The 17,063-nt window shown below is 37.5% G+C and overlaps 1 protein-coding gene and 1 non-coding gene across 2 annotated transcripts; both read right to left on the bottom strand.

The window, feature by feature from the left end:
* Nucleotides 1–5,989: 5,989 nt before the first annotated feature.
* On the bottom strand, nt 5,990–11,376 carry LOC117632238 (transcription initiation factor IIA large subunit-like). The gene is made up of 11 exons (XM_034365675.1): nt 10,895–11,376; nt 10,477–10,647; nt 10,199–10,363; nt 9,773–9,824; nt 9,640–9,698; nt 9,287–9,412; nt 8,190–8,327; nt 6,950–7,013; nt 6,671–6,831; nt 6,450–6,533; nt 5,990–6,359 (listed from the first exon to the last, which is right to left on the bottom strand). The coding sequence occupies exons 1-11, from the start codon at nt 11,009–11,011 to the stop codon at nt 6,336–6,338; spliced, it is 1,161 nt and encodes a 386-aa protein (XP_034221566.1). The 5' UTR covers nt 11,012–11,376; the 3' UTR covers nt 5,990–6,335.
* Nucleotides 7,567–7,755, bottom strand: LOC117633323. Its single transcript, XR_004586634.1, has one exon. It is a non-coding gene; the product is annotated as a U2 spliceosomal RNA (small nuclear RNA).
* Nucleotides 11,377–17,063: the final 5,687 nt, after the last annotated feature.

The raw sequence follows: 17,063 nt of genomic DNA, 5'->3' as shown, positions 1-17,063 counted from the left end.
ACAAATTAACAAATAACAATAAAACTTGGATTTGGAGCATCTTTTCTTTAACTTGAAACTTCCAATTGTAAAGAACAAGAACATTTTCCAAGTTTTTTGTTGAATCAAATAATAAAGAAAAAAAGAAGTTAATAAAGATGTGTATAATGTATTATAAAATTTATACATCTATATCTATCTATAAAAAAGGAAGAACCTTGAAAGATCTGATAAATAAATAAAACCTTGAAAGAAAGGCATTGGTTTGGTCTTGTGGAGGATTTTTTTCCAACCCAGTGTTGGATGTTAGAGCAGAAATTCTTACAATAAAAATGTCTTCCACTGGTTCTTGGCTTTACTCCGCACACGAGACAAATAAATCTCCAAGCGACGCTTCTCCCAAATTAGATGAGAGAGGGATGGGTACCTGCAAAAGATACTTCGATGCTCAAGTCAATTTCTGTGTGTATTTGAGTGCACCAATTAATCTGAAATCGCGTCCCTTTCTCTGGTCGTGGAACTTAGCATTTATACCTGGTGACAGGCTTGGGATGCAAGCCTCACTTTGCACGTCTTATGTTCACTTCCACCACTTTCGGTTAATGTAAGTTGTGCGTTGTCGACTCTCAACCGTGTTCATGTTGTTTCTTGATTCATGCGGATTGGGGAGTGCGGACGTTTGAATATACCCACGAACCCATGTCGGGCCACTTGTACATGAGTCAACATAGGGTAATGCACCTGTGAACCCACGTTGAGTGGTGCATATCTGAACCCGTGTTGGGAGGTGCGCATCCGGAATCACTTTGGGTTTAAGTGCATGCGAACCTGTATTGGGCCAATGTCAATACGAACTCACGTTGGGCTTATGCGTATATCAACCCATATTGGATCGACCCCAATTTGAGCTCGTGTTAGGCTTTCCCGCAAGAGAACCTACATTGGGCCAACGCCCATATAAACCTATGTCGAGTTGTGCCTAAATCTGATCCCGTGATGTGGCGGATCAGTAGCGAATTATTTTGCTCCCACATTGGAGAAGAAGTGAATCACAAAAAATCAAAATCAAAATTTGCTTGCATTTGAGAGCCTTTTTGCTTTTTGATTAAAAAAGAAGAAGGCGGCATGTTGGTTTATCTTTGTTTAATTTCCCAATATTTTGTTTTTCTTTTATTATATTATATAATATATAATATATATTTGACTTTGTTTTCCAAGCAAGGAAGTTTCCTTGAGAATATCAAAAAATGTCTCCTTCTAGTTTTGAAGGTTTGGTTCCTTGTTTTTTTTTTTCTTTTAATATAACTGGAACAATGTGTAGCAGGAGAGCGTGTAATTTACTTAACCAAAAAAAAAAAAAAACTTTTACAACAAACGTGCATTTTAAGGTATTCTTACTCTTTTTTTTTTTCCTCTTAAGAAAATGGAGATTTCATTTATAAATTTAAGCCACAAAAGACAGTGGAAAAAAAAAACTTTATTGTAACGAGGATAGTACTTTGTTATCCTCGACTAATAACACAATGACACTTGAAAAAGTTATCTCACATTTCATTGTGTTATTTGAGTCATTTTTTCTGATTCCTCCCGATTTCTTCCTTGTGTTATTGGAGTCATTTTTCCCTATGCCACCCTGTTTCTTCCTTGTTTTTATGACACCTATCCACTCACTTACCATTAACCTAACTTATCATTGAATTAAAAAAATATTGAAACTAAAAAAGCGAAAACCCAGCAGCCGCCGAGAAACCACCCACCCAACTCCAACAGCCGACCACCACAACCATCCCACGTTCTCCACCCAAACTCAGTCCATTCATCTTCTTCGCTATGCAAAACGCAACCCCTGCATCTATTTCGCTCATTGGCTGCTGGTTCGTCAAGTAAGCCAGGCTCTGCTTCATAATTTTTTTTTTCCTTTTTAGTTGTTGGTGTTGGAGTCATCGCACAAGAAGCTTTTAAATGATTAATTTGTGACAATCATAATTCATTTGATTTCAATTTTTTTTTGGGGAAAAAGAGAAGGAAAAACGTTGATTTACTAGTATAATTTTAAGATTTGCGTCCCATTGCTGAGATGACAATCCCTGCCATGCGGTGATTTGCGTCTGGCATCTGACCACCAAGGCTCAGGTCTGGTTGGGTCAAATGTTGGCTGAAGCATACCTCCAACATTTTGGTTTATCAAAAGTTAATTTCCTTATATTTAATATCAGTAAAGAAAACCAAAACACGCAAATTATCTGAAAAATTGTTAAAAGAAAAATCAATAATTAGTTGTTACTGTAGATGAAAACAAAAAGGGAAAAAAATTGAAACGAAATGAATTTGATTCAAATGAATTGCATAGTGGGTATATGATTGTCACAAATGAATTGCAAATGTGTGTTATAATATATTATAATTCTATTAATTAAAAAAAGAGCTAACATAGTTAAATTCATGTGTGCCATATGTTACAAAACTAAGGATAAAACAAGGGGCACAAGGAAATTGGTAAAATGAAAATTGGACTATGTGTTATTGGCTGAATATAACACTTTTTGCTATCTTCGTTGCATGAGAGTTTCTCTCTCCTATCAATTTAGTTACTTTGTTTTAATTCATTAACAACTATGGTGTTTTCGTCTAATAGACTTTTTTTTTAGTCAAACATAAATTTCAACAATACAATCAAAGACATCAACATGACATCTAATAACTGTTAACGTGCTCCAAGGAACCTCAACATTTGCTACAAGGGCACATTAACACTCAATTAGATGAGAAAATCTAAATTATTAACAAATCAAAATACAATAACTAAATTGACCAAATAGAAAACCTACAATCAAAAAATGAAATCCGAACAAAATTCAAAAAACAAAAATGTCTAAATAATATTCCATTTTAGACCATATGGTAATGATATACATAGCAAAATGAACCAAAAGAAAAAGTTCTAAATAGCTCATAATTCATATGGCACACATTTTAAACACTCTAACATGCATTGGCACATAAAAAGTTTTAAAAGGATGATAAAGAGAACAACATCTCGTTATTCTCTCTTTCTTCACACTTATCCGTACATACATGGCAATTTACATGATTCTCATTCTCTCCCACTTGTTATTTTTCTATAAAATGCCCAAATAACACCGTTCACATAATCAGGCAGTTTGCCCATAAGACATGACTGAGGGACTACAGTTATATGGTAAAGATAAATAACCGGATTCTTTTTTCAAATGGTGGTGGCAAATTGGTTTTGGTAGGAGATCCTACACTTAAATTTCTAACTTATGAGACATGGGTGTCAAATGAAAAATAATATAAACACTTACGTGGAGCTGTCACATAGCGATGCTGAGTAATGGAATAATCCAGTTAAAAGATGACATGTATTTAAATTTGAATTTTATTTATTTATTTATTTTTTTTGGGTTGAGAAATTTTATGATTACATTCATAATTTAGCCAAAAAAACCACTAGCCACAAAGGGTAACTCAGGCATAGGCATTCAAACTATGATTGCAAATTCATAATAATAAAAAAGAGATAAAACTTGAAAAAATCAAGTCATAACAATACAAATAAAACTCTCACAAGAGAGAGACGAAAAGCTCTCACAAAGGAGGGATGAAAAGCTCTCACAAAGGAGAGGTGAAAACTCTCACAAAATGAGAGGTGAAAACTCTCACAAAATGAGAGGTGAAAACTACACAAAGAACCCAAAGAGTCTCTGTGACTTATTCCAAACATAAAGAAACTGCAAAAAAGATGGTGGTGGAGATCCGACGCCGAAACGCAAGTGGAGATCTGACGCCAAGGCGTAGCTGCCTGTGATGGTTGGAGGAAAATCATAACAAAACGAAGACAAATAGGGAACACCTTTTGTCTATGAAAATGAGAGGAGAAGAGAAGGAGGAAGAGAATAGAGGAAAGGGGAGGAAGAATAGTGAGGGGCTAGGGTTTAGAAATTTCTAGCTTAAAAACAATATTTCTCGTAAATGCTCTAGGTATGAATCGAATCTTATTAAGTACCTGAAAAACAAATGATATGACCAAAACCAAGACAAAAACAGTGAAAATATATATGTAATCTCCATATCCAAAGAGAAATAGGATTTCTCATTGCAGAAGCTACATCTTATTCTTTATAATGCTGTACTTGGTATATGCTTCAATGTGACATTGACATGCAAGCACATAGAGCAGTGCAGTGCCTTGCACAAGAATGATAATTGTTGGGTTTTTCGTACGGGAATATATTCCAGGTCTACAACTCTAGATAATCTTCTGTTCAACTTTCAATCATTATGGTTTTTATTTCTTAAACATATGACATCTTTTAACTAGATTGTTCTATCACTCAATACTGTCGCGTGACAAGAACATCCTCGCATAAGTTTTCTTGTGAGAAATGTCACATAACTGAGTAGTTTATAATTAATTAAACGGATTAAGTTAAGATTGATTCATCCTTAACACGAATTTGACACGGGCATAATATAGCCCGATCATTATCCCTACGTTTATCTCCTTTGGTTAATTTGCTCAACCAAGTTTGGCGCACAAAGGCAGCGTTGTTCAACATTATTTGAGCAAATGACCGTTATTCAAACTGTCGTTTAACGTAAATTTCGTTTTCTAACCATTCATCTCTATAACCGAAACCCTTATTTTTAGCCAAGAAGGAAAAAGTCATAATTAAGCACCATTTGCTATCTATATCCTTTGCTTCATTTGCAAACCCTTTTTAAATCTCCACATACAATAAGCCAAATCCTAAGTGTGTGTGTGTGTGTGAGAGAGACAGAGCTAAGACTTTTGTACGTGACTACTTTTTCATAGCATCAATCATTCAAATCAAACAATGGAGATTTGCAATACTTACAACAACGTCACAGGTAGAGGCGAAGGCAGAGGGAAGGCCCCGACGAGGCTACAACAGCATGCCCCGGCATGTCTTCAGCTTGATCAAACGGCAGGCACAGCCTCCACCAACCCTTTATTGGACGACGCTTCAATGGCAATCCCATTACTATCACCAGTCCTCATTCCAGAACCAATGCCAGAGTCGAGCGAAAAAGGCAGTGATCAGAACGTAAGAAGTATTACCCCGCCTTTTTCGGCTGCAGGCGGGTGGCAACACCCGGCTGTGGCACCTTTTACGGATCCCTCATCGCTGTTTGCCGTCTTTCAATCCCAGTGCATGATTGCGAACCAAGCGCAATGACATTTGAGATTCAGCTTCTCTTCTGTGCCGTATGAAATGGCTAGGCCTGGTTTTTTGATAAAGGGCTTTGCCTGCTGCTGCCTTATGTAGAACACATTTCAAATCAAACATTAACCTGCCACGGTTTCTGACGTCTATTTTTTCATTTCTGCTAAATCATTATCGTGGTAGAATTGTTGGTTACAATGGCAATGCCTTCAACAAATTAGAGGCCTTTTTCTCAGCCTCACGGCCACCTTCCAGATGAGAGGTTGTCTTCCATTTTTGTGTAACAGTGTCAGAATTATTATTTTTTCCAAGTTCTCTCTTCTTGGTCAAGATATTCTTACAACAAAATTACCTAAAACATGGGAAATAAAAGCATAAAAACTCCAAAGCAGGTTTCTTGTTCATAAACAAAAAGGGGCAGAAGGTGGAAAGGCGGGTTTGCTGATTGTTTTCTTCAAAAGATCTACATTATTTGATCTATGAAGAGCAAACCATGCCAAGAAAGTCACTATGGTGCACGGTTTAGAGAAGGAATAGATTTCAGTTCATATTAAGTTCACTTCATTGAAAAAAAAAAACATTACTAAAGAACCATCTGCTTTCAGTTGACAAAACCACTTTCATTGTACAAGGAAAATAAGTGATGTTTTAAAATGTACGGGATGTACCAAATGAAACAATTAACTGTCGGTAAATCTAACTTATTCAAAAACAGTGTTCCCCACATTTAACAGTCTAAAAAATATAAAGTATCATAACCGGGTAGAGTTTTTCCGAAAGGGACGGAATCAGGCGCCAAATTGGAAAGATAATAAACAATGCAATTCGTAAATTAACGAATAAATTCCAGTATACAGAGTTAATGGAATTGCATTCCATCACAGAAATAGTAAAACTTCGGAAACGCCTCAGTAGCCATCCCATTTTAAAGGCCAAAAAAGCTATCATCCTTTATGTACAAATAGGCCAACATCCATGATCCATCCCAATCTTTAAAAAGTATCTAGCATGGTCTTTCTCTTCCCTCAAGCTCTCTCTTAATAATAATTCATAAAGAAAAATTACGAAACACCCACTGATACCTCTGGACTTGCCCTGCTAAGGCAACTGCCGCTAATTGCCAAAATAGGCAGCTCTCAAGCAAAATCAGAAGTCAAATTCTCCAGTCGCCTGCATAAAATAGGCCGTATTCCAAAGAAAGCTCATGAGAGGACAAGAACAGACAGCACAAAAATATTAATTCTTCAAAGTAAACTTCACCTTATTGAAGAGAATATCCTTATTGTTTATGCGCATAATCCCATCCTTCAATGTGCACTTCCACCTGCTCTTGGTGCGTGTCACCTACGCAACCAAATACATGAGAAGACAATTGTTAATCCTATATATTTCAGAGAAAAATAAGTATATAAAGCCTAAAAAGTATAGCCATAACACTGCATGGTAGAGAGGGAGAGAGAGAGAGATATATATATATATACCTTGTCAAACTGAGCCAAAACCAAATGGTGTGTGTTTACCTCCTCCCCTTGGTCCACATCGTCCAAATCATCATCATCATTTTCATTCAATGGGGGCTCGTCGTCGTCGTCATCTCCAACATCATTTTGAACAACAGGAGCTGGAGTGCTGACTGGTAGATCTGGAGGATACAAAATTATGAGAGAAGGAAGCTTTGACAACACAGAGATGGATTTATGACATTAAATTTATCCATTCCTAAGGTAATCACAGTGTTCACAAGTTTATCACGAGATTACCATTGGGTGTAGGTGTATTGGCAACGTTGTAGTCTTCGTTGAAAGTTCCTTGATAATTATATATCTGTAGGGTAAGGGGAGGAAGAAGCAACAGTCAGCAAGTGAAAAAATATTAACAAGTGTGAGAGGGGAGGGACAGACAGAGAGGAAAGTTGAACATAATGGTTCATAAAGTTGAAAGCATGTAGGCATGGTAACACAACACATTCGATAAAGAAAAGATAAGTTTCCAAAATTTATAATTCAAAAGATTTTAGACCATCAAGTCAATGGTTAAAAGATACTTGCTACCAGGACCCATCCCCGACCACCCCCCCCCCCCACCCCCCCCCCCCCCCCCCAAAAAAAACCCCAAAAATAAGAATAATATATATATTTTTTTTTAAAGATACTGGCTACAGGCTAAACTGGCCAGAACTCAAAATCTGAACAACCCACTAGAATCCATTGACCTAATCCAAACAGGTGAAAAGAAAAAAAATCCAAGTTCCTAGTACGGTATCCAAAGAACACTGTCCATTGACCATTCATATCACAGTTGACACATTTCAGGCTACTGGATGAAATTTCTAAAACAAAACCATAAACCACACTTTATTGCTATACAATATTTGTAATTAGGGTGCGCCAGGTCCGTGCTAGAGTGCACAGCATGGGTGAAGCTTGCAAGCCCATCAGCAAGCTACTGTGTTGGGTCTTCCCCGAAAAGTTAATTTAATATGGTGTGGACCATTGGCCCGCATATCAGATATTAAACTGATAAGATGATACTACACTTATCTTATCCAAAAGGCCGAGAAAGGTATTCTTGCTATAAAATTGAAATGGCCTCCAACGAAAAATAAAGCTCTACAAAGATGAACATTCAACTTCTCAGTAACCCAACACAGCAATGACACGCAGATAAATGGTGACACTTATCCGTGTAACTTTCACATCATTAACAAGCACAGGGCTCACCGCCTGTCAGATCAAGGCAGTGCACAATTTCATGTGTATACAGTCTTAATACAATGCAAAACATAGCCATGAAGACACAAAGCAGTTAGTCAATCACACGTCCTAGGAAACAAATCATAAGAACCTAATATAGAGCAGGGAATATCAGAAAGCAAAAGTGACGATTATACCAACCCAACCGATGAGTTAATGAGTTAATGTGCATATCTATTATAAAAGGGCCATACACAATAAAAATAAAATTTCCAGCTACATGCAAAATTACATTAAAAGTACTTACATTGGGAGTAGAAAGCGCGTCATCATAGGGATCAGGAATTGGCCCATCAAGTTGAGGAATCTTGGGAGTTGACCTCATTGCACAAGTTACCATCTCGCTACATGCACGCCCACCAATAGAAGTGCTCCCTCCACTGACCTGAAAGGTTACCAACATTAAGGGTCTAAAGATTGCATAAACCCAAAAAAGATAATGTGTGTTACACATGAATCATGCTGGTTTAGAAATGTTCTTCCATGCTCTAAGTAAACTTGACTTCATAAAGATAAAGCTATAACCAATTATAGTGTAATGCTCCAAAGATAATCACATATGTTTTCACATTCCACTATGAAGTGTAGAAAACAGTTTGATCTGAAAATGTAGTAGGAACAAGATATAGGAACAAGATATGACGCCCTGCCTGGAATATTTGCAGCCTAATTGCTTGCTAAGTTGCAATTATCAACTCGAATTTTAATTAATTGATATACGGCCTAAGGCCTGCCCATGTTTCACCGCAGTACTTTACTATACTAGGCAAAGCCCAGAATAATAGGATAAACAAAAAATTACCCCAACCAAGTCACCCACATACATAAATAACTATATTTCATATGACTTTGAATGACACCTTAAACGTAGCTTCCTGAAAAACTATTAGACCCTAAAGAAGATATGACTTGCAAAAATAAATAAATAAAGCACTAGCAGTGATCTTCAGATAAGAGCCCCAAGCACAAGGTCCTCAGTTCCATGAAACCAACTGAGAGAGAGAGAGAGGTGATCAATGTTCACATACAACTGAACATGGTAGTTGTTCATCAGACTATGTCCCACCAAAAAGTACAACTCGCCTAATGGTTTGAGATAAGTTTCAACTTAACTTAATTTGTAATTCATTGAATAGATTATCTCAGGCCGTTTTTTCTTAATAATTTGGACATTAAAGGAAACTAGTCTTAGAATTTACCAAGGATAAATACCCATCCAGAGATTCAAATAAATAAAAAAATTTCACTGATACAATAGATGAATCCAAAAGAAAAAGTTAAAAAGAAGTTTGTGCAGCAAACTTGTCAGAAATTATTAAAAAATGAAACAGGAAGAAAAAAAACCTCAATCTCAAAAACCTCAGGTGCAGCATCTCCAGCTCCATCTTGTTGGGGTATAAATCCACCAGCTGGATACTGTGAAGCAAGATCTTCACGTTTTCGCTTTCCAGAATTCATCTGGAAAAAGTCCTGAAATTTTCTCCAATAGTGAGATAATGATTAACTATAATTGTAAAAGAATGATGCATCTTAAGATAGATTGTATATCCTTGACAAGAAGTGAAAAAATAAAAAGCAACGAAAAGGAGGCATACACACCAAAGCCATTCACAACTCTCTAATCATGAGTTTTCTTCATACCCAGAAACCCAGTCATTTTTCTGCAATTTGAATTTGTAATTAATAGCAGGCATTACCTGTGTCGGGGGTTGATGAGAGGTCCCTCTGTCCACCTCATCCCGCCCTTCCACGTAAGCTACACCAATAAAATGGAGATCACTACACAACTATCGAGAGTAAATATATATACAACCACACCATCCAACTTACCAATATTAACATCTAGAGGGGGTCGGTGGTTCATCCAAGGAGAAGGAGGTTGCTGCAAACAGAACAAAGAAGATTTAGGTTCTCTTACACTATTACCCGAAGGATTATCACCCCCAAATGTTAGTGTAGAAAGAAAAAGAGTAAAAATTAGAAGATTGTGGAAAGTTATGTAATTACATTACTATCCTTACCTTTTTAATTTATTATTAACAACCTTTTAACTAAACAAGGTATGTTTGATATTTCATATTTCTTAATTAACAAAGAGAGTTAATCGTATATATTAGACAAAGAAAGAGCTAAGTTCAATTAAAATCAAATTTAGCTACTTTATAATGACCAATGAGAGAGTTTCGTATTCCCACTATGCAATTTGAAACATAATAACTGGAAACACCTCATACGATCCAAATATTAAGTGTTTACCATGTAGGGGCTAGGTCTTCCAGCTTTCAGCTCTGTATTGCTGCCACCATTGCTGCTACCAGACTCGTTTGCAGATGCAGAAAAGTCACTACCTCCGGTAGGAATGTTATATAAGTTGTCCCCAGTTCCGGGTAGAGGCGTCTGAATTGGGGTTTGCAACGGGGTCTAACATTCCAAAGAACCCACATCAACCATGTGATGCAACACTCGGGCTCAATTCAACAAATAGCAAGCAGAGATTTTGATTACAAACACAGAAAAACACAGCAAAAACTCACTGGAGGGAAGAGTATCTCAGCAGTGGGTGTCTCGTACTCCTCGGTCCCTTCATAAGGTACATTGAGATCGTGAACTGGAGTAATAGCACTACCAGGCGTTGGCTTTGACGCCACAGCTCTCTCTATAGGAGTATTTACTACACCGGCTTGCATCATCTTCGCCTCCCAAGTCTGAAATTTGACCCAACTTTAAAAAATCAGCTATACCGTAGCTCACAGCGACTTTCCAAGAAAGCAATGAATCCCCTTAAACTCAAAACCCTAGAAATTGATTAGATCGAACTCTAGAACCAGTCCGCCAGAAAACCCTAAATCTACCAACCCAATTTAAAATTTCAATTATCAATAAAGATGGCGAACTTGAAAAATAAAAAAATGAAAATGAAAGCTGGAAGATTGAAATCGGAATTGAAATTACTCCTTGGAGCTCCTTGAGAACGTCTTCTCCGGGGCCGCTGTTCATGAACTCTTCGCGAACCTTGTTGATGACGTCCTCAATAACACTGACGTAGACACTGCTCGTGGAGGTCGCCATTTTTAAAATCTCAGCTCCGCCGACCTCCGATTCTCGTCCAGCAAAACACAAAATCGAATCGAAGATTGCCTAGGAGAATTGGGACAGAGCAAATTTCAGCGCAGATAATCGATGACAGTCAGATGACCAAACATGGAATTAGGGTTTGGGTTTGGGATGTATTGAGTGTGAGAGAAGAGAGAGAGAGAGACAACGGCGAAGGATAGAGAGCGAGAGAAAGAGAGAGAAGGGCGGACGAGAACTGGAGAATAAAGAGTGGAATATAAATAGGTTTGCATCCGATTACATTCGAGTATCCACGTGGCGAAATCTGCACGATCCTGATATTTTGGGCGTGAGAGACTAAGCGTGAAGCTTCTCTTCTCTATAGGCTATGTAACTGGATTGTGTACAAGGTTTAAGTTTTATGTATCTTCATTATTATTTGGACAAAGAGAGGACAACCGTTGCCTTATCTGATGGGTCCCAGCTTTGTTGACGGTTCAGATTGTTCCAACAAAATTTTATATTTAGAATAAAATGCACACGACCAAATAGTCTTGATTAGATTTTTGTGGTTATTATTCAACATTACTACATAAAAAACTTAAGTTATAATCAGCATAACTATTGTATCGGACAAAGTGTGACGGAATATATACAAAGTATTATCTTTCGAATATGATGTATTTTAATTAGGCATGTTTGAGCTTGATTGTTTTTATTTATCACGATACTAATCAATCTTACCAACTAAATTGTGAATTAGGTTAAACGTTTCGTGTTGGTTGGAATAAAACAATTAATAGGATAAAATTGTGCACACTACCACCCAAATATATATATATATATATATAGTGTGAATAGGAGTGGGCATCAATCTGACCGATTCGATTATACCGGTCGAACCGATTATATTGGTTCGGTTTAGTTTGATTTTGACAAAAGAAAAAGTCAACAGTTTGAAAAACTGATCCGAACAGAGTTGGTTTGGTTCAGCTGCAGTTTGAGCTTTTTTGAAACTGTCCTAAACCAAACCGAACCGATATAACTCTATCTAATATTAATTTTATTTAATGTACATGTGTCAAACAACAATTGGTTAGTAGAATGACATATTATGTACCCTTTTCACACTTAATTGGACCCCAAAACAAAACAAAACCAAAAAAACCCTCCACTACACTCACATTCGAGGCCTCTCTCTTATCTACAACTCAAACTCAAACCTCATCTGAAAAAAAAAAAGAAAAAAAAAAGAAAAAAAAAAAAAACCCCCAAGCGAAGCCTCTCTTTTCCTTCGTCGAAAACCCAGTTGTGCCTCTTGTATCTTCCTCTTTTTCGCAGCTGCAAAACCATGTCTGAGATACTTAGTGGGGCTTGGAGAAAATAGCTCATACCACTTCAATCCCACCCTCTTAGAACTAAGGTTTGTTTCAATTCTTGAATCATACCCAGTTTTTGTTTTGTTTTGTTGTCTTACTCTGCTTTGTAAGATGTCAATTAATCAATTGGGTTTTGAAATTTCTAATTTGATTTGTATTAATCAATTATTTGTATTTATGAAAATAGGGATTGGGTCTGTCAATGTGTGGGAAGAGCTGAGAGAATTGGGTTATGGAAGAATAAATGATTTGTCTTTTCATTGCACTAGTTTCCAAAAGCTTTTAATTTTTTATTAATACCTCACTTGCATGGTCCCTATGTTGTAGATTTTGTGTTCGATCAGATCATCAGAGAGATGATTTCTGGAACGAGGCCATTAAACTTGCTGATTTGCACCACCTCAATGTGGTAGCTTCTATGGTGTTGTACTTGATGGGCCGGGAGGTTATGTGTCAACAGTGACAGAGTATATGGTTAATGGCTCTCTTTGAAATGCCTTGTAGAAGAATAAGAAGTAATGTGTTTGTTTGGCTTTTTGTTCTTTGCATTAATTTGATAAAATCAGAATGAATGTCGTAGTTGATTAGTTGGTATGTAATTTCCAATTGTATTAATCAATTGGGTATTGAAATTTGTTTGTGTTTGTATGAAAATATGGGATTGTATGTTGAAGTTTGTTGCTAGAAGTTTGGATGAACTTTGATGAAAATGTTTATGTTTGTTAGGAGCAAGTTCAGTTTTAGGTTTATTTGATGGAATAAAGATGTTAACAAGTTTTGTGTTATTGTAAGCATATTTTCTTTTATGCCTAAACCGGTCGAATCAAACTGCACCAAATCGGATATGAATGGTTTGGTTTGGTTTGGTTTTCATTTTGATTTTAGTTCAAACCGAATCACATCGGACCGTAAAAATTTAATTGGTTCAGCTGTGGTTTGAGAGTAAAACCGGACCAAACTGGACCGTGCCTACCCCTAGGTGTGAAGCACCATTCATTTTGAAGAATGAGACTGTGTTTAGACAAAAAGAGCTAGTGTGTTAAAGCATAGAGTTTTTAATAAGAGACATCTCTGAATAAAAAGAGAGTATAGAGGATGCCAAATGTTTACCTTAATTAACCAATACTTGCCTTTCTTTTCTTTTTGGTAGTGTACAAAAGGTAAATTCACATTAAATATGAACAAATTCAGCGGTTCATGATAAACATAAAATCTATTGGGAAAATGTAAAATAGTTAGTCCAATGACTATACAAGTGTTTGTAATTCATTGCACATTCACATTGTATAAATTTCCCATATACTATTTGGATTTAAAACAAGGGACTTCGACAATATGCTAACTAATCGAAACCAAAGACCTTTGTTGTTTTACTGGTAATAAGCATTTACACCCACTTTGAACACCAAAGTTTTTAAAAAAAACATTTCCTATTGAAAGGAGCAATAATATGCTAAACTCACACAATACTACACGAATGCTAGAACTCGAACCCAACACTATTGCTAAACTACTATATTTCTAGGTCCTTTGTTGAACACCAAAGTTTAAATTAAAGCAATTCTCACTTGATGATAAATTCTTTGGTTCGGCAATTGGACCACGTAAGTTGTTTGTCCCACTCTCACAACCAAACATGCCATCCCTATATTGGTTTCCCACTTAGGTGAGATTACATGAGTAGGGTGGAAGCCCAATAGAGGAGGCCCCCTTTTCTTGTGAGGCATACAGACGACTAATGTAGTTCGGTAGTTGGATCAAATAATTTCTCCCTACCTTTCTCATTTACTTGTGTTTTTTTTTTTTAAAATCATAAAAATAAAAGATTTATTGCAGGCGTGCTCATATTGTATAAAGATGAAACTCATTGAATTAGATTCACCGTTGGGTAGGCAAAGGTCTTTGTTAGTATTTTCCTCGTAAAAAGAAGGGTGAAAGATTTTTGTTGTTCTCGTGTGCTTTACTTCGATTCCAAATTTGGCTTCTATGTATCATTGTGTTTTAATATTAACAATCACAACATTTTCATCTAATTGGGCATTAACATGTCAAACGAGTAAATTATATGAGTAACGCTACGGGCACCAACTTGTTTACCAACTTTTGGATACCAACACATGTGGCACATGACATGGCAACCTATGTCATCTGCAACCTCATTTATTTTAATTACATAATTTATTATATAAATAAAAGAATTTTTTTCTTTTTCTTTTTTCTTTTTTCTTTTTTCGGTGTGAAATTCTTTTATTTATATAACAAATTATGTAATTAAAATAAATGAGGTGGCAGATGACATGGGTTGCCATGTCATGTGCCACATGTGTTGGTATTCAAAAGTTGGTAAATAAGTTGGTGCCCGTAGCGTTATTGAAATTATATAGATACTCTGCATTGCCCACATTAATGCAGATTAAAAATAAAAGATCAAGATTATTAAGAGGTTTCAATTACAAAGACTATGACCAAATTAAGAACACAATCATCAAAATTGAAACTAGAACAACTAAACACACTAACATCTAACCAAAAATCAAAATTGTAATAACCCAAAACAAAATATCTAAAAAGAAATAAAATATCTAAAAAGTAAGGATTAATATCTTCTAGCGAAAAGACAAGTTTGCCCTCGCATTATTTAATGGGGGAAAATTTGACTTTTTAATTGAGAAAGTATTTGGGAATTCCGCTTGGGCCGTTGCGTAGAGCACGGTGAAAGGAGTCTGTAGACACGGAGTAGACCCGAATCGGAGTAGTAACGAAGAAGATACGATCAAAATACCGCGAATGGTAAAATGGTAATTTGGTCAAAAAGTCAGATTTTTATCCCTTCTCTCTCCTCTCCCCCGTCAGTTTCTCTCTCTCCCGTCGCACCCCAGCCGTGCGACTCTTCACCTTCTCGGCGACGGCTCGGCCACCACAGGCCGAGCTGATCTCCGCCGTGGGTACCGACGGCTCCACCTCCCTCTCGCCTTCAAGACCTGACCGACCTCCACCCTTGGGCCGCCCGGAGCTGGTCGGAAAACCATGATTTCCGACGGATGTTCACCCGAGTTTCACCGATCTTCCAGCTCGAATTTCTCCTTCGTTTCTCCACCAAATCAATCGAGTAAGGTATGGTTTCTCAGCTATGGTTTCTCAGCTATTTTTCGTGTTCTAGCTGATGGATGTATGGGTTTCGATCGATTTTAGCTCTAAAACGATCAATTTTCGACTTGAATTCTGGCCGAAACTTCGACCGTCGAAAACTACTGTTTCTGGTCACTTTTTGGGGTATGTCCAAGAACAAAAGTGACTCCAAATGGGGTGTTTTACCTAGGATAGGAGTTTGGAGTCTTGGTTCTGAGATTTTTCAGCCACCCGGTATCGCTTTAGACACCCAAATCTGCCCGCCCGTGCTGGGGTGCGTGGCCGATGGTGGTGAAGTAATTCTGTGCAGTTTTGTGATCCTCGTGTCGTCACGAGTGCGTAGGATTTCGTGGATCTCGATTCGGAGTCCGTTTGAGCCCTGAACGGATTTTCCATATCGCGCGATCCGTGGGTGCAGTGTTGTTAAATCGTCGGATCGCGCTGAATTTCGGATATGTCGGTCTACATGATTTCAGGATCGTGTAGGATTTGACGGATTGCAAATCGGAGTCCCGGATACTCCGAAATCGCGAACCCTGGGGCTAGGGTTTGGAGTTTAAGCGATAATGCGATTTTGGCCAATCCGACCGTCCGTTTCGGACCAAATTCGCGGAACATGGTTCCTTCTCTGTAAGGAACCTTCAGAGAAGCCCAGATTGGCCATCGGAGACCGTGGACCCACGGGGTCCCGGATCGGCCGATCTGGCATCTTATCGCTTAGTGAGGCTTCGGGCCTCTTAAGACCGTTCTAACTATCTAAAACGCTATTGTGAGCATAGGAGTAACTTAAAAATTGAGCGCACGTATTTCTAGGAGCCAGGGGTAGGGTGTTTAATTTAAATTCTTTTTATTCAGCAGTTTATTGATTTATTATTCATGGATAATCAGGCACCAGAGGTCCAGTCGACCCGCAGGAGGGACCTTCGAAGGGTCCAATTAGCTCGGACCATCAGTGAGTAGACTTTCTTTCATAAACGGTTTTATATGCATGAGTTATATAAATGATTTATATAAATAAGGCTTTGAAATGATTTTATAATGGTTTTCTACAAATAAGCTTTTATAAGTCAGTTCATATGAGTTAATTTCATTATTTGATCTTGAAAACGTTTTATGAACTATTTATTTCGAACGTGATTTGAGCAGTACAATGCCTTGATTTACGTGTTGTCTAGTTATTGAAGCTCAGCAATATAAAAAGCAAAGTTTGAGAACTCTATCAGAGGAGATAGCAGCAATATTTCAGTTTCACAGAAAGGCAGTGAGTTATTAGATTTTTCTAAAAATAGTTTATTTTAGAACCACCATGTACCCACCCTTTACTTGGTGATTACCCAGAGTTGGACCGATGTCTACGGACATCCAGTCCGATTTCAGTTTATGTCAGAGCACTTGACTTTGCCTCACGAGTTTCGGGGACGCTCGGACCGTGAGTGCCAGAATTTGCGGCTCGGCAGACTTGGTGTCCCGAGACCTGCCAGGATTTGCGGCTCGGCTGACTTTGTGTCCCCGAGACCTGCCAGGATTGCGGATCAGGCTGACTACGGTCCCCTGCATCC

The sequence above is a fragment of the Prunus dulcis genome, chromosome 6, assembly GCF_902201215.1.
Source record: "Prunus dulcis chromosome 6, ALMONDv2, whole genome shotgun sequence".
Classification (NCBI taxonomy): Eukaryota; Viridiplantae; Streptophyta; class Magnoliopsida; order Rosales; family Rosaceae; genus Prunus; species Prunus dulcis.
The sequence above is the reverse complement of the archived record's forward strand: the minus strand, read 5'-3'. Positions and strand labels throughout refer to the sequence as shown.